This window comes from Monodelphis domestica, chromosome 4, assembly GCF_027887165.1.
Source record: "Monodelphis domestica isolate mMonDom1 chromosome 4, mMonDom1.pri, whole genome shotgun sequence".
In the NCBI taxonomy this organism is placed as follows: Eukaryota; Metazoa; Chordata; class Mammalia; order Didelphimorphia; family Didelphidae; genus Monodelphis; species Monodelphis domestica.
In genome coordinates, this window is record NC_077230.1 from 284,266,937 (window position 1) to 284,285,389 (window position 18,453).

Sequence of the window (18,453 nt, forward strand, 5' to 3'; positions counted from 1 at the left end):
AAGTAAAGGAAAAATAAATCTATAACAGGTGCTTGAATCAGGGCCCAATTAAAATGATATAAGCAAGTAAGCATTTACCCAATCAGCAGCCAGGACTACAGAAAATTTGCCACACTATGAAAGACAGAAAAGGGACTAGATTATAGGAGCCAGGTAGGAACCAAATTAGGGATACTCGTTCTGTAAGTATTTTCACAGAGTGTGGATACAAGGAAGGCCTACGTCTGAACGTATGTTAAGCATCGCCACCTTGAGTTCACGTTAATATATCCTGTGTGCTATTTTTGGCACTAATCAGATTTAGCTTTGGGCTTCTTTGGCCCTTTGCAATGGCTCTTTTTGTATTCTTTGTCCGGAAATCAGACAGAATCATTAAGCAAAGTCCCATAATTTTTTTAAACAATTAGTGGCATCATTTTTATAGTCTCAAGCTTTTGGGGCATGCATTGACATTATAGGAAATATATTTTAAACTTATATTACTGCAAAATCAAAAAAGTTGAAGAAATACTGGTGACATGCTTCAAATATAAAAAGGAGAGAAAAAATAAAAAAAAACTGAAATGGTATATTGCACATGCAAGAAAATATAATAAAAGAGTTTTACAAATTCAAAAATATAGCTTATAATCATTGACACATTGTGTCAGCTAAGAAAATATAGAATACAAGGCTTTTCACCAAAAATTATATCCATTTCCTCTTTCATGCCTGGCCATGATCCACTGTGAGTATAAGCAAATGAATTTCACAAAGTAACAATTTTTTATAAAGAACAGTAATTCAAAATCCCCCCAAATCTCAATAGCCCAATTAATTACAAAAGCAAACAAACCCAGTATCATATTTCACATAAGTTGCTGTATGGCATTTTTAAAAGTCACAATTTTTTACAAATGTATCAAATCTTTCAACCTTGGCAAATATATTTTTAAACAAAGTAAAACTTATTTGGGTCTAGAACACCATCAAGAAATATAGTTGCCCCATTGACAAATCTTCCTTTCATTTGAACTTCTAGAGGCCATTGTAGGGTTATTAATTGGTCTAATTTCAACATTGTTCTGTTTCAGGGAATAGGGAGCCCCTAAGAGAAGCAGAAAGATGAGAAGGTTTGGTTTGTAAAGCAGTCAAAATAAGCACAACATTTATTGATTAAGTTTGCCTTTTTCAATGGGTGTGATTTGTGGTGCCCCCCAAAAAATTCCATTGATGATTAGTGATCACAGATCATTATAACAAATATAATAACTTAAAAGTTTGAAATATTACATACTAAAACATGACACAGAAACATGATGTAAGCACACTGTTGTAAAAAAAAATGGTGCCCATAGAATTGGTTGGTGCAGGAAAGTTTGCCAAAACCTTTATAAAAAAAGGCTAGGAAGGATCTGAGGTCAGATTTGTACCCAGGACCTACAATCTCCATCCAGGTCTGGTTCTCTATTCACTGAGATACCTAGCTGCCCCAAGCTATTTTCTTTTAGATGTGGTTTCATTCATTGTTTAAAAAAATACTCTTTAGCTTATTCAGTTACTTTCTATTGGTCAGACCTCATCTAGAAAGGGAATATTATTTGATGAAACTAGTTAACTAGAACAGAAAACACAGATTGGGGAAGGTAGAAGGAGAAAATTGGTTTCTTCAAACATTTGAAAGCTATCACCTAAAATGAGGTTAAAATTTGTTGTCAGAGGGTAGAATTAGGAACAAACAAATGAAAAATATATCTTTGATGTCAGAGAATAATAGTAGCTTCCTATCAGACTGCCTCTAGTAAATTCTCCCTGCCTGTGATATAAAAACATGTCTGTATAGCAAAATAAAGTGAAATGCTATAAAATGAGGGATACCTGGATTCTCTACTGACATATGGGCATGTGATATATATTCTTTCTTGCATAATTTCTGGCAGGTCTGTTGCTCTCAAGGTTACATGTAGCTCTGATACGGAGATTTTCTCTACCAGGTACTGAGCTTCATTTCTTTAGAATACCTGTTGTCCATCTAGCTAAAAGCTCAAATCCAAGCAAAATATTCCAGAGGTATGATTAAGTTGGACTTCTAAATTACACTTGTGTTAAGATTAAAATGAAACTAAATGTCACAGTATAGGAAGTCCTCAGCCTGGAGTTAGGAACTCATCTTTCTGAATTCAAATCTGGCCTCAGACACTTCCTAGCTGTGTGATCAGTTCTAAGACAGATGGGAAGGGTTTTAAAAAACAGGAAATTTCTTACATGATTTATGACCTTAAAATTTCATCATCACAGTGATTATGAATTATAAGGAATCCAGAGATGATCTAGTCTAACCCCTTTGTTCATAAATGAGAGAACTATGGGTGAGAGAGGAAAACAAAGCTCATTCTACTTTTGGAGAGCTCCAGTTATCAAGAAGGACTACTAGGTCACTCAGTGGATAGAATGCCAGGCCTGAGGTCAGGACTACGTGGACTCAAATCTGGCCTAAAACACTTTTTAGATGTGTGACCCTTGGCAGGTCACTAAACCCTGTTTGCATTGGTTTTCTCAGTAAAATGAGTTAAAGAAAGAAATTGCAAACCACTCCAGTATCTTTGCCAAGAAAAATCTAAATGGAGTCACAGTCAGACACAATTGAAACAACTGAACATCAACAGCAAATTATTAAGAATTCTTTTCTTTTCATTTCGTTTTTTAATTTCCCTGACTTCAAAGTTAATTCTTTGTAGCTTCCACTCATTTCTCCTGAATATTTCTTCCAGGGTCATCAATTTTTATTATTATCATTTCAAATTTTACAAAACCAAATAAAACAAATATTTGTATATATAATTTATGCATATGATATATCTGATATATACTATATTTTATATATAATATACAAAGGACAAAAGATAGTACACAAATGAAATCACAAATCTATATAGCTTAATTTTTCCTATCTAGAGTCAACTTGATCAAATAAAAATATTCTACAGTATCACAGACCTTCAATTACATGGTCACATTTGCCTTCCCTGAGTTTTTTCTAGAGGTTAAACATTCCTCATTCCTTCAATCAACCTTAAATACCACAGGCTCAAAGTCCTTTATCTTTCTAGTTTCTCCCCTCAGATGTTCATTACCTTATCTGTGTCTTTCTTAAACTATAGTGCCCCAAACTGAATATAAGACAAGAGATATGACCTAAGCCACCAGAGAAATACAATCCTAAGAGCACATGTAGAAAAGACCCAAAGTTACTGTGTTGATGAGACCAGGGTTAGGGTCTTTATATTGAATCAACCTTTGTCTCTGACCTCATCCTCCTTTTTCTAAGCCTGTCTGCTTCAATTTGATTTCTGATAACCTAATGGCTGATTCCTCAAATGCATTTGGTATATGAGTCATCATCTAGACCATTTTCAAATTACTGGGAAATCTTAAGAAAAGAAAAGACCTTAAGAAGTCTTTGAGTCCCTCAAGCAAGACTTTCTCAAATCTTTTCAGAGAACAGAAGCAATGCTGATGTATCTATAACAAAAAATATATTCTCTCTGTAGTCAACAAGACCTTAATTTAAACCCACACCTATTATTACTTGTATGATTTTTTTTAGCAACTCACTTTTCTTGAACTTCAGCTTCCTCCTCTTTAAGGTGAATAAGTTAGACTAGATGATTTTTTAAAATCTTTGCAATGCTGTTTTTATGGCAAAATCAGAGAATTCATCCTCATTTCTACATATCGTGAAATATTTGTATGATGTCTTCTCTTGACTTTTCCTTGGCTAAGCTATATAATATCATTTCCTTTATTTTGGGAGCTGTCTGGTGGTCTCCCTGAGGGTGAGGGCTTACTCAGTCTAGATGTGAAAATCCAGTCCAGTAATGGAGATGAGAGACACTGTGTGCTCAGGTCCACGTGCATAGGTGTCATACAGTGTTCTGCCATAGCACAGAGGTTCCTTTATTATATAGACTGGTGATAATATACTTTGGCACATAATCAATTTTCTACATATATGTTTCTATGGAACTGTGAGATTTAAAACAGTGAAGCCCATAAACTGTAGTGAGTTAAAATGGTGGAAGATATAAATTGTGATAGATATAAGAGAGGGTGAGTAAATTTTGACCGCAGAAATATGTTTCACTACAGTGTCTTGGGTTTTAAATCAAATATAAGGTGGTCGCCAGGGAAATATTCCCAATTATTCAAATACCCAAGTCAGAGATTTTAATTAACAATACAATGAGTAATCAAAGAAAGAGAGAGAGAGTAAGAAAGGAATAAGTATGAAGGGCTTCAAGCCAATATGGCCTAGACCTGAGTCTTAAGAGAGAAATCAGTCAGTTTTTTAATACTCACCACAAGGTCTGTCTAAACAAGGATTCTAGTGACACCAGGCCAGCTCCATTTCAGCTGACTTTACCAGAGAGCCTTCCAGCCAGAGACTGTTCCAAAGGGCCTCTCTCCAGAGCCTCCAGAGGGACAGAGTCCCCTTAGAGGAGATCCAGCGAGACCTCCTTAGAGATTGTCCTCCAAGAGCTTCCCTTCTCCAGAGCCTCTCTCAAGAGATTCTTCCCAAGGGGTCCTCATCAGAGATCCTCCAAAAGGAATTCCTCCAAAAGGATATCTATCAAGAGATTCTGCTTTTTCTTATATACGGATTTTTCTCCCATGTCACCTCCCCTAAGTTCCTACATCTACCAATCACTGTAGACGCTTTCCAAAGGACTGCCCATCTAAATTCATGCTAAGTTGACCAATCTCCTCAGTAAGTCTGAATCAGAAAAAATGTTGCTGTGTTGACCAAGATCCTCAGTAAATCTGAACAAGAGAAAACACAGCTGAGTCAACTAATCTCATCAAGAGAAAATTTGCCCAACCCTTTTAGGTACCTAGCATCCCATTGTATCAATTCTAAAAACAGGCCTGGCTCAAAGAACTCCTTGCCCCACCATAAGGATGGATCCAGGTACTTTCTTTGTTTAGCAAGGAGTTTTCTGCCCTAAAGCATTCTTAAGTACGGATGGAATAGAGGTCCTCCCATTTCTGATCCTGGTGAGTTCTCACATCAAAATGGGGAATGTTTCTCAGTAGGGAATTTGAGGATTCCTCAATGTGGAGTAAAATTTTTAACATTCATAAGTCTGTGAAATTTTAAGGTTCACAGAACTTAACAATAAGACGCATAATCTAAGGAGATAGTCAATGAAACATTGTTGCTATAGATGAATGACATAAACAGGGTGATCTAGAGGTTAGTTCTCCCTGACCTAGGAGAACCATTGTTATTTTTGTTCAGCTTTCACAATCAATCACAATTACTTAGGAGATGGATAACAAAACATTTTGTAGCTAGGTACATGTTTAGAAGGTAATTTAATGATAGACCGGATTTGGTGTTTTCCTCAATTTACAAGTCCTGTTTTTCTTGTGTTACTTTAAAGCACCTAGTGATGTTGCCTGGTTTCAGTCCATAAATGGAATTCATTTGAGTGTGTCTTGATTGTGATTGATGTTCTTGGCTTTCCTGGTTTGTAATGGGAGTGAATGTAGCTCTGTGGAGAAGGAAAGGGGGGGGGGATGGGTAGTGATTTTTGGGCTTTACTTCTATAAATGCAATCTTTTGGGGGTAATAACCTAGGAGGTTTAAAGTGATAAAGATATACATATATTGATCCTATAAGTATTTGCTCTCATATTATTTCTCTTGGAAAGAATAATAATCATGACAAGTCTTTTAGTAAGGAAAGTTGGAAAGAGAGAAATCACAGAAGTGGGTCAGCATAAGGCTTTGTTCTTGGGGTGGGGGAGGGCTACCTTGCAATTCCCAGCTTCCAACTGTGACCTTGTCAGCCAGTGAGAGTCTCTTGGCTCCCTGCACCTGTAATCCTTTTTTTTTTTAAGTATTCCCTCTTCCTAAACATTTTTGATGATGCTCTATAGGTTTTCTTTTTTTTTTCTCAAGTCTTCTAAAATTAGACATCATATTCTAATAGTCCTGATTAATGTGGGATAGAGTAGGGTGGTTTCCTTATAGTTCTTACCTACAACAAATTAAGCATATAAGCTTCTTGAGAGTAGAAATTGTCTTTGTTTTTGTTTTAAATTTGTGTCCCTAGCACCTAGCATAAATTCATGGCAAAAAAAAAAATGTCAGTTTGCTTCAGTTCCTTTCCATAAAATGAGCTGGAGAAGGAAATTGTAAACTACTCCAGTATCTTTTCCAAGAAACCTCAAAATGGGGTAAAAAAATTGGACATGGCTAAAATGATTGAGCAACAATAATGTGATCTTTATAATATACCCCTCCCACAGGCCCACATATCAAACACACAGGAAAACTCCACTGTCCAACCGTAGCCTAAAAAGTGTGAATGTTAAAAACTGTAAATGCCAAAACTGTAAAGGTTTTGGCCTAACTGGTAAAGATAATCTTTAGTGTTTTGATTTAAAATCTAAATAAGTGGTCGCGATGGGAAAATTCCCAAATATGAAAAATACCCAAGTCAGCTGTGGATTTATGGAGATTTTAACTAATATAAATTAAGGAATTAAGGGAAAGAGAGAGAGAGAGAGAGAGAGAGAGAGAGAGAGAGAGAGAGAGAGAGAGAGAGAGAGAGAGAGAGAGAGAGAGAGAATGAAAATAGCCAAGCAGTAGAAAAGGGCCTAGGCCAAAAGGGCCTAGGCCTGAACCAGCCTAAGGGAGAGCAAGTCAGTCTTTATCACTCACCACAAGATCATCTCCAAGCAATCTCCAGTCCTCCATTGAATCTCCTGAACTGAGTTCAGAGTCTAACTCCACACTGAATTCAATTGTGAACTCCATTCAAAATGTCCTCACTTCAACTCTGAGCTCCAACTCAATTCAACTTAAATTCAATAACCCCTTGAATTCCTCTTAGCCCTTCCTTTTAAATAAATTTTCTCTTACGTCACCTCCTATCTTCATGTCTATCAATCACAGTAGACGCTTTTTTCCAGGACTGCCCATTCTTAGTTCTCCTCTTCTTTTGTTCTCACCTTCTCTGGTTAGATTAAATCCTCTGAGTACTTCACACCTCTTTTGTTAAGCTTGCCTTTTGTAAATTGCTTGACCTTTTAGTGATTAATTTAACCTTTATAGGTACTTAGCACCTTTTTGTATTAGATCTAAAAATAGACCTAGCTTAAGGTTCTAACTTTACTATAAGGTATGAGTTGGGGACTTTCATTGTTCAATCAGGAGTTTTTAACTTTATCTTCCCCTAAGGCACTGTCTGAGTAGGGTGGAGTAATTTTAAAAGTTCTCAATATATTCCTGATCAAGTACCTTCATTGTTAAAAATGGGAAATAGCTTAATCAAATCTTCTAAAGTAGAGTCTGAGTAGTTTTAAGATTCACAAAAGGCAACTATTTCTCCAACACATCTCTGAAGTCCTAATTCAAATTGGAGACATCAGACAAGTTCCCAAAATATGACAACTGAGGTTCCCATTCTTTTATATATGTAGTCCTGAGAAAATCCATCCCAGTTTTGTGGCCCTCTATAGGTCTTCATCCACTCAAAACCATAGATCAAGAACTCCAATCTCTGTGTTCAATTAATCAGATGTAAGACACAGGGAAGTCAAAACTAAGGTCTTGGTATATAGCATAGTATACAGCATAACAAAAGTATAGATAAAGCTTTTTTCTACAATCCCAGGATACTCTCAGGAATGCACATAATGTCAGTGGGAATAGTGAATTCTATTAGGAAAAAACATAGGTTAGATACATATGAATAGAGAAAACATGGTCCAAGACCATGATACATGATTTATTTATTTATTTTAAAACAAAATCACCTCTCTCTGGTCCTCAAAGTAGTTTTTTTGTTTCCAAACAACTATCTGAGTTAAGGTCAGAATACCCAAGCTACCCTTAGATCTTTTACATTTTTACATTTTACATTACATTTTGCATTACATCTTTTCTTTTTTATTTCTAGCATATCATTAGTGTCTCCATATAAAATAGGTTCTATTATTACATTCATTTTATATCAAAGAAAATTGAGACAGGAAAATTAAGTAAATTCTGTGATTTTTTTCAAGCATAATATTATTTGACAATATTATATGGTTATTAGTATTACATAATAAAAATATTATGTCCATTAAAGCATTTATGAATTCATTATTGCCCCTCTTTCAAATATCTGGAGGATGTACTCAACAACTTTAAAATTGTGTTGTTTCTCACATTGATCTCCTTCAATTATATTTGATCCAGATAATTTTCTTCTTCTGCAACTGTTCTCTATCAGATTTGTAGTAGGAGATATTCAATGGTCCCGTGAAATGTTTTTTTTTTGTTCCTTTTGAACACATGATAAAAATAATTTGGCCAATGCCTTTATTTCCATTAAGCATAACAGAGACTGTGAAATTAGAATCCACATGTAGTAGCTCCAATGTCTTTGATTAAGAAAATGGCTACATTCTTGATAGATTTTTTTTTCAGTTTTGCTATTCTCCCAGTTTCATGCTTAAATCATTTTAGAATGATCTGGCTTTACTTCTTCTTCAGCCATATAAACTTCCATCATTGTCCTTCATAAGAAATTAGTTTTTTTTAAACCAATGTGCCTTTGAATGCCATATGTTTCTTTCTGACCATAATATTAGCCATTTGTTAGTTTTTTAGACTCTTTTAGTCTGTTCATAATTGCTATTAATTTATATGCACTGAATTTGTTTATGAAAATGGTCATAATCTATATTCTTTGTTTATATTTCTTCTCTTTTCTGGCTCTGAAAGCTTTTTTTTGTTTTGTTTTCCTTTGTGGAAAGGAAACTAGACTGACAGTTGGTGGGGGAAGGGGCAACTGGGAGTGGCAGTTGGATCTTGTGACTAGCACTTCCTTCCTTACACTTACACCTTTAAAATAATTTGGGTTGGAGTTGTTTTAATTGTGTTCAATATCATTGTCTCAATTTTACTCTTTCTTTTGGTAGTGATTATTATTTTTAATAAGTTGAAGTTCTGATGTTCTCAGAGAGATAATTCAAAAATGACTCCCACATGGCTAGCTAGCCATTTCCTATCTGTTAGAATATAATCAATTTTATTTTTTCCATGATGTTTAATATTTGACAGTACCATCTACTATTCCTAAAGAAAATATTCATAATATATATTTGAGGCTTCAACATATAAACCTTTGCTCTCTTTTCTTTCTTAATCCTAAATTATACTTTCTAACATTCCATTATATTACTCTATGCTCATTTTAATTTCAAAAGATTTTTTGAATTCTTCATACTATTTTTTTTAACTTTCTCAACCTCTATAATAGATGTTAGAGCATAAGCTACAATGAGTTTCATATTGATTTTTTTTAGGTGCATTACAATAGGAAATGGCCAAATGTCCTATGAAATGATGTTTCCTAGTTCATTTGTACACATAATAAAATTACATTTGTATGATATATAGTCAGCTTTTATTATTTTATTATTAATAATTTGCTATTATGCCATATACTATTATTTATATTTACATATATTTACCCATTTTATTATATATGTTCTTATACATATATATGTGTGTGCACACAGAGCTTTAAGGTTTATGATAGATGTTCTAACAACTATAATAATTAGTCTTTCCTCTTTTTTGCCACTCTGAACCATCACTGTAGAAGTGGAAAGAGGTCTCATGGTACTGAGAGATCATTTTGTAGTCTTTGTTTCATGGATTTTCATGGCCAAATAATTCATAAAGTAATGTCCTCTGTACTGTTAATAACCTTCCCACAGTTACCTAGGCTGGTTCTTGGGAAAGTGATGAAGTCAGTTGCTAAAACTAATTATGCCTGCTTCTGAGGAACTTCCTAACAAAAATTGCACTCTATCCGAGCTGTTTTTCAACTCTCCTATTATTAATAGAGCCACTCATGCTTTGTCCATCTCAAAATGGAGATGGTATGTATAGTAAGCTTCTCTCTTTAGAGAAGGACAAAGGAATGCTGGCAAATATTTAATAACCAACTCTGCAAACAACATTTACTCATGACATACTTTTAATTTAATTTTCATTATTAACATTTTCTTCATCACCTTCTTAAACTTAGACCATCAATAAAACAGTCAATCAAGTTCCTGAATTTTACCAATTGCTGATTTCTAAGGTATTAAAAAAAAACCCAAAACACTGAAATTTTAACAAACTGGTCTAATATGCAAGTTGGAGCTGGTTCCAGCATACTCCTTGGAAGAGCCATTATTTTGTCAGCAAGCTCTTTTAGCCTTTTTCTACCATACATTGTACAGGGGAAGAACTGGAATTTTGAGAAAACTTCTTCTTTATACTTTAGGAAGCCTTTTACTGGAAGTAGAGTGCTGTGGTTAATGTCAAAGCCAGAATCCAATGAGACTTCAACTCTGATTTATAACTTAGTTGCTATTGTTAGGGCTAAGAGGCAGAGTCAAGATGGTGGCCAGTAGCAATGAAAGCCTAAACCTCTCTAGCAGTTCTTCTAAATGAGTCTTTAAAAATCTCCTCATAACTACAGGACTCAAAAACTGACAGCAAGATGGAGTTAGGGGCCTCTCCCCCTGAACACAACTTGAAAGGTAGTCAGAGAGAGTTGTCACAGGATAAGGAAGAACCAGAAACAAAAACTGCATCTAGAGGAGTGCTTGCCAACACCACCCCCCCCTCCAACCCAATGTGCTAGGTTCTATGATTAGACAGACATAGGTAAACTTTAGGATCCCAGGATGGGGGCTACACTAGCAAAAGAGAACCTCAGACCCACCCCTTGAAGTCCCAGGTCAGGGCACTAGTCAACAGTGAGGTCTGAAAGTCTATCAAGCTTGGCCCTTTCAACCCTCCTTAGCTGTGGTGAAGACTTAGCCCCAGGGCAAAATAGTTCATAGTGGCTAATCCTGCAAATCAACAGAGAAAACAGAATGAGCAAGCAACATTCAGAATTTTTAGTCTACATGCAACAACACCAACAAAAAAAAAAGACTGGGAAAATGACCAAACAGCAAAAGAAACATGTAATCCTCAAAAATGTCTATGGGGGCAAAGAGCAAAGCACAGAATCAATAGGGGATTGTGAGATCTAAGCAACTACAAGTAAAACTTTAAAAAAATAAACAAACTGAGAATTGGTCTCGAATTCTGGAAGAACTTAAAAAGGAACTCAACAATCAAATAAGACAGGTCAAATAAAAATGGGAAAAAGAAATGAAAATAATGCAAAAAACCCCATCTTAAAATGTAAAAATTATCAACTGGAAAAAGAGCTTCAAAAATCTAATGAAGAAAAGAATGCCATGAAAAGCAGAATGGATCAAATGGAAATGGAAGATCAAAAGGTCATGGAAGAAATTCAGTGTTTAAAAATTGGAATTGGTCAAATAGAAGTTAACAACTTCATGTGATGTCAAAAAACAATAAAACAAAATCATAAGAATAAAAAGGTAGGAGAAAATATGAAATATCTCATTGCAAAAACAACTGGCCTGGAAAACAGGTCCAGGAGAGACAATTTAAGAATCACTGGACTACCTAAAAGTCATGACTAAAAAAAAAAAAAGCCTAGATATCATAATACAGGATATTATCCAAGAAAGCTATTGTTAGGGTGCCTAGTTATTCTGTTTACAATCTACTGCTTTGGATAGGGGATGTATTATGGTTAGGGTGGCTCTTCTGAGAAGGGATGACCTCTAGTTCTTTTAGCCAGTTAGTTTAGTCAAAGTCTATAAATCACTTTGACTCAGCCAGGGATGGTAGAAGATAGCTGATATACAAACTAAGATACCACATCTATTCTTTTCATGCCATTATCTCTACCTCTATTATCTCTTCCTTATTAGTTCAACTCTCATTTGTCATTATCATCATAATTCAAATATATATGGTTCTTTGCAAAACATTTTACAAATTTTATAACATGGAGTCCTTACTACAGCCTGGGAAGTAGGTAGGTACTATTATTATACCCAATTTACAAATGAGGAAACTGAGGTGGACAGAGGTTGAGGTTAAGTAATTAATCCAGTGTGATACAGCAAGTAAGTATCTAAGACCACATTTGATAGGCATTCTATCCATTGCACAACCCAGTGGACTATCATAAGATTAGAAGCTTAATTCAGTTCTTAGTTCTTTTCTTAGTTCTTAGTTCAGTTCCCCCATGCTCAAGTAAGAATCCCAAGGGCTTTATTTCCTCAAATGGAAAAGGAGATGAAAGTGAATGGAACTTTAATGAGGATACAGCTTTCAACCCCCATCTTATCATAGATGGGGATTGGCAAGTAGGACCATTGGACTGGAACAGAGCAGGTATGAAGATGGAGGGTGCTTAATCACCCTGTCAACATGGGCTGGAGCCAGGAAGTTTATATTTGATCCTAGAAGAAATAGTGAACCACTGAAGCTTCATGATGAGAGGAGTGACATGGTTAGACGTGGGCTTCAGAGCTATTTCTTATACTGTTAGTTGGTGCTGATATTATTCATTTTTATTAATTTGGTATCTGTTGTCTGCCCAGATACATTATAAACTCTTTGAGGAAAATTATCATCTATTTATTATATTATTTTTGTATCTGTCATCAAATTTACCCCAGTGCTTTGTATGTAGCAGAGGTTAACTACTTATTGGAAGAATGGATGAATGTTAGCTTGGCACTTTTAGCTACTCTTGCTCTATGTCTGGATATCGAAGTACCTAGAACTTAGTGCAGCAGTCTGTGAAGCAGCTACATATTATAATGGATATATACATATATCTGAGTCAGAAAGACAAATTCAAATCCTACTTGTTAGCCACATGACTCTAGATGTCATTAAACCTTTGTCTACCTTAGTTTTCCTATCTGAAAAAGGGAATCATAAAAACACCTACCTCATAGTTTCTTTGATTTTTTTAAACCCTTACCTTCCATCTTAAAATTGATACTGTGTATTGGTTCTGAAGGAAGAAGAGCTAAGGCTAGGCAATGGGATTTAAGTGCATTTCTCGGAGTGACACAGATAGGATGTGTCTGAGGCCAGATTTCAATCCAGGACTCTTGTTTCTGGGCCTGGCTCTCAATCCACTAAACCACCTAGTTGCCCATTTACCTGATCACTTTTTGAGCATCCAATGAGACAACATATCTAAAGAATATTAAAGTACAATAAAAGTTAGGTATGTTTATTATTATATATAGCAATGTATCCAGAAAGAATAGAAATATATGCATGGAAACTACAGAAAAGGAACCTGAAAGAAAAGTGAATTTAATTTAGCCAGAAAAATCAGCAGAATGCTTAAGAATGTGACCCATTGTGCAAGTTCCATTATGACCCTGAATTAATCAGTAATAACAAAAGCTTGCACTTAGAACCTGTTTTATAGTTTACAAAGTGCATTTTGCATAGCATTCCTATAAAGTAGGTAGTACAAGTGTTATTATCTTTAGTGTACAAAAAGGAAGACTGACACTGAGAGAAGGTTTGGTACTTACTCCTGATTTTATGGATAATACTTGACCAAGCCAATTTCAGGCCTCCAACTGGTTGTTTTTGTTCAGTCAGTTCTGTTGTGTGTGACTCATCATGACCCCATTCGTGGTTTTCTTGGCAAAGATACTAGAGTGGTTTGCTATTTCCTTTTCTAACTCACTTTAAAGATGAGGAAACTGAGGCAAATGGGGTTAAGTGACTTACCCATGGACATAGTATCTGAAGCCAGAGGAATCCTCTGGTATTTATGCCCATTGCTTAATCCATTGTGCCATCCAACGGATTCTCTCAATGGTAGCTGGACCCTTTCCCCACTCTTCTGACTTTTTATCATGTGGGATGACAGTAAAATATTATGAATAATATACTGGATTTGGAATAAGGAGAAATGTTTCCAAATCTGTACTGTGCAACCCATGTGACCTTGGACAAATCACTTTGACCTGCCCCTCTGTATCTTCACCTGTAAAATAAAAGGACCAAGTCAGCTTCAAAATCCCATTTAAAGCCCCAAAGTTCAGAGTGATTAGGGTGAAAAAAGACAGTAGTAAACCCAAAAGATGACAAATTAGGTCATGAAGAGTTGGACATGACTGAACAAAAATACCTTTCCTGTAGGAGCATGGTTCATCTCTCTTCATGTCGAGTTGTGGGACATAAAGCTAAAAGAATTAAAGCTCAGGTTTTCTGTACTCCAAGTCTAGCACTTTGCCAACTGTGCCACCTGACAGTGTCCTTCCCTCCCAAATAACTTTATATATAGTTTCTGTTTACTTAGCTTTGTGAAAGGCTTAGAAGTGTAGAAGGCAGAATTCTGGCCAGGAAGACCAGAGTTCAAGTGTTGCCTCTGACACATGCTAGCGTGTATCTGCCCCCAACATATCTATTACATTCTCAGTGCTTTAGGCAACTCCAACATCAAGGAAATCACAGGTTTAATCTGAACCTATTATCTGTATACATATTCTGGCTCCCAAATAGGAAAGTTTCTTGAGATAAGGGATTTTATTTTTATCATATGTTCCTAGTATCCTAACACAGTATATTGCATATAGTAGACATATAGAATAAATAACTTGCTGAAGTAAATGAATGAATGAATGAATGAATGAATGATAAAAGCCCCCCCCCCCCCCCCACCGAATGAATTTCTATAGAGTCAATTAGTTTTGAAAGGACACCAAGAAGAAATGAAGGCCTGGCTCAAGGAGTTGGGATTCTTTCCAGCAACAAGTAGGAGGGGGGACATTTCTAGATGATTCTTGGGAGCTCAGAGTGTGACCATCTCATTTATTCTCTCACTGGTCTGACAGTTCTGGCCCAAACCACCTTTTCTTTCACTTGGGAATCGTCCATTGTTCTCTAGTGTGTGATTAGAAGATTAGCTATCATTACTATTTTATCCCAGTAAAAAGCTGGGAAAATGAACTCCCAGCAGGCCTTTCCCAAGTGTGAGTAATTCATTACCCACCTTGATTTCCACTTAAAATGTACTTTAACTACACTTCCAACTACAAACTCTAAATCACCTTGTATTCATAAAGTCCATCATTTTTTATTTTATTGCATGGCGTTGGCATGACATAATCCCTTCCAGAGCATCTCAAAATGCTTTACAGATCAATAAATTACTTACCTGTACATTGGAGGGAATGTTTGCAAGGCCAACACAGACATTTTGTAGTCAGTCTGGCCTCCAAAAAAGTAAGCAAGGCTTTTGTAATGGCAGCCGGTGTAAGATGGGCTAGAGGCAGGGATGTAGATGGGGTAGATTGGAGACTGGCCCCAGAACAATTCTAGGGGTAAACATGTACTGAAAGTATCATCTTTAACAGGATCATATTTTAAAATTCAAGTGCTTTTGCCCCTCTTACTTAGGAATTTGGGGTTCTTCATAATATCAGCAATGAATAATGGATTTAGAAGTACATTTTCAAATCAAATGGTAAATCATTAATCAAATGTCATGGCGACCTCTAAGGTTTAATCTCCATTTTAATATGACAGGTTTATAAATTAGAATGGTACATTTGAGGAGCTATGAAAAGGTCTGGATCCCTATATCGCCTACCCTCAACTAGACCAATCTTACTATGGATTTTCTTTTCCCTTCACCTTTCACCTCACACACACATACACACATGTATATATAATATGTAGGACACATGTACACCACACACACACACACACACACACACACATTTCACACTCTCTTTTTCTAAAGTAAAATGATGTGCTTTGAAAATAGCAAAGGGAGAAAGAGGCAAACTGAGTTAACAAGAGAGCAATTGTGCCATATCCTTTTCAAGGTAATGTTCCATATAAGATTAAAAAAACAAAACAAAACAAACCTGAACTAATAGGCAGGGATTCTTCTTGGAAAAGAACAAACCATCAGTGAATTGTTAAAATAGATGGTTACAATATTGAGTAAAAAATAAATCTGTACCATTCAAGAGAGTAGTTGCAGTTCATCAGTGCAACTGGCCACCCATCACTAATCTTTCCAATGGGGTCAGCTCTACTGAATTGAAATTTCAGGATAACATCCTAGAATCACTTACTGGGGAAACTGGAAAGAATCCTTTGAAGCAGCCTAGCCTTAAGCAAAGGGAAAGTCCCTAAAAGGGCCATCAATCCAATTATTAGGAGACAGTTGTATTATAGTGGATAATAGACTGAATTGGAGTCAAATAACCAGGGTTCAAATCCTGGTCAGGCACTTACTACCTGTGGGACCTTTAGCAAATCATATAAATTTTCTTTTGGTTTTCTCATCCATAAAATATGTTGTTTGGATTAAATGAACTTCATAGTTCCTTCTAATTTAAAATGTATGGTTTTGTAAAATGCAATAATTCCTATTATTAGGAAGCAACTATAGTATAGAAGAAAAGGCCCTGGATTTGAACCCAATGAAAATGAATTTCAATCTTATCTTTGTCATTTATTATTTTTGGTTCTGTGATATGGAGTAAATTATTTCTTTTCTCATCTGTAAAGGAGACATAATAATAGTAGTTGTACCCACTTTATAGTTGTGAGTTGGGTACCATTAAGATGAAATGGGATATTGTTTAGAAGAGTGCTTTGTAAATATTAACATACTTTACTAATATAAAGTATTAATTCCTTACTAACATAAGGAATTTATATTATAATTTTACTTACTAATATTATTATAAGCTAAGTAAGAATAGAGGTTTTGCTTATTCCATAGACAACTAATGTCAATATTATAATTAATCAGACGGTAATTAAACAATGTAATCAATAAATATTTATTAAATATCTATTTTTTGCTTTTTTTATAGGGTATGATGGGTGGAAAGAATAGATCCAAAGTGTCCTATGAAAATTTGTAGGGGGTAGCTGGGTAGCTCAGTGGATTGAGAGCCAGGCCTAAAGACGGGAGGTCCTAGGTTCAAATCTGGCCTCAGCCACTTCCTAGCTGTGTGACCCTGGGCAAGTCACTTGACCCCCATTGCCTAGCCCTTACCACTCTTCTGCCTTGGAGCCAATACACAGTATTGACTCCAAGATGGAAGGTAAGGGTTTAAAAAAAAAAAAAGAAAATTTGTAGAGGAGAATACTTTCACCTAGGGAGAAAACCTTGGGGAGGGATCAGAAAAGTCAGCTGATCAATAAATATTATTAAGCATATTTGTTATTCAGTCCTTTCAGTCATTTTTGACTCTTTGTGATCCCATTGGATTCAAAGATATCATGTTGTCTTGCCATTTCCTTCTTCAGCTCATTTTATAGCTAAGAAACTGAGACAAACAAGGTTAATTGACTTACCCAGGACCATACAGCTTGTTATTGTCTGAAGCCAGAATTGAACTGAGGAAAATGAGTCTTCCTGTTTTGAAGTCCTATACTTTATGACTTCAAGTACTCTGTCTAATTCACTACCTAGCGGCTCTCCAATAAATTTACAAATTACCCAATTTTTGTAAGGTAACGTGATTTAAAAAACAACATGGAAATAAAAACAAAAAAAATCAAACTCCAGCAATGAGCTTATGTTCTATTAGACTTATAGTGTTTGTATCACCCTTAAGGTATGCAGGAAGAGACATTCTTATAGAACTGATTATATGAGAACTGATTGGTTATTATTCAAACTCTCTGGTCTAGAATTTAGAGAAAAAACATTAGAAACCAAAGATATATGATTTTTCTTTGGATTTAAGGTTATTTATTATCTTTTTCTGATAATTCTCTTATATAAGCTAACTACAGAATATTCTGGAAATTATCATGCAAACAAATGATATATTACCAATATTTTTTATTTTTCTTCTCACTTGTTTTGTTTTCACAGTATCTCCAAAAATCATAGAGATTTCTTCAGATATATCCATCAACGAAGGCAGCAATATCAGCCTCACCTGCATAGCAACAGGTAGACCAGAACCTACAGTTACTTGGAGACACATCTCTCCCACCGGTAAGAAAATCAGAGATTGCCTATTGAATAGATTTGGGGAGGAGTAGGAGTAAGTGGTAGGAGTTATTGGTTTCTCAAGTAATAGGAATGAATAATAGGAAGATGACCTGTACAGAAAATACAGAGATGGCATTCACTGGTAAATATGACTAGAGATAATGCAAATTTGGCAAAGTAATCAAACATTTCATAAATTCTGAGGTTAAATTTAAAATGATCTGTAATGCTATGTTGTTAGAAGCCTCAGAAATAATAATTTAAATAACTTCTATAATCCCCTGGTGAATTTATTTCAAAAGTATGCCAACAGAGTACCTCATGTTTGGGTTTATTGCATACCAAGATTTATTGAATATATGTTGATGCTCACTGGTAATGGTGATATGGTAAATATGTACAGATGGTTATACTATTGGATAAGAAAGGCAAATACTTATAATTAATGGTGAGCCCAAAGTGCTCATATTTCTAAAAAGAAAAAAATCTAGGAATGACTAAATTATTTATAAGATTTTGTGACAAATATGAT

General features: G+C 35.3%; 1 protein-coding gene across 5 annotated transcripts in view; it reads left to right on the forward strand.

The window, feature by feature from the left end:
• The window catches only part of NTM (neurotrimin), a 1,347,813-nt gene that overhangs the window by 1,140,425 nt on the left and 188,935 nt on the right, over positions 1-18,453 (forward strand). For all 5 annotated transcript variants that reach the window (XM_056825120.1, XM_056825118.1, XM_056825121.1 and 2 more), the window contains one exon: positions 17,799-17,924. In XM_056825120.1, coding sequence (XP_056681098.1) covers positions 17,799-17,924 — 126 coding nt within the window. The remainder of the gene's footprint in view (positions 1-17,798; positions 17,925-18,453) is intronic.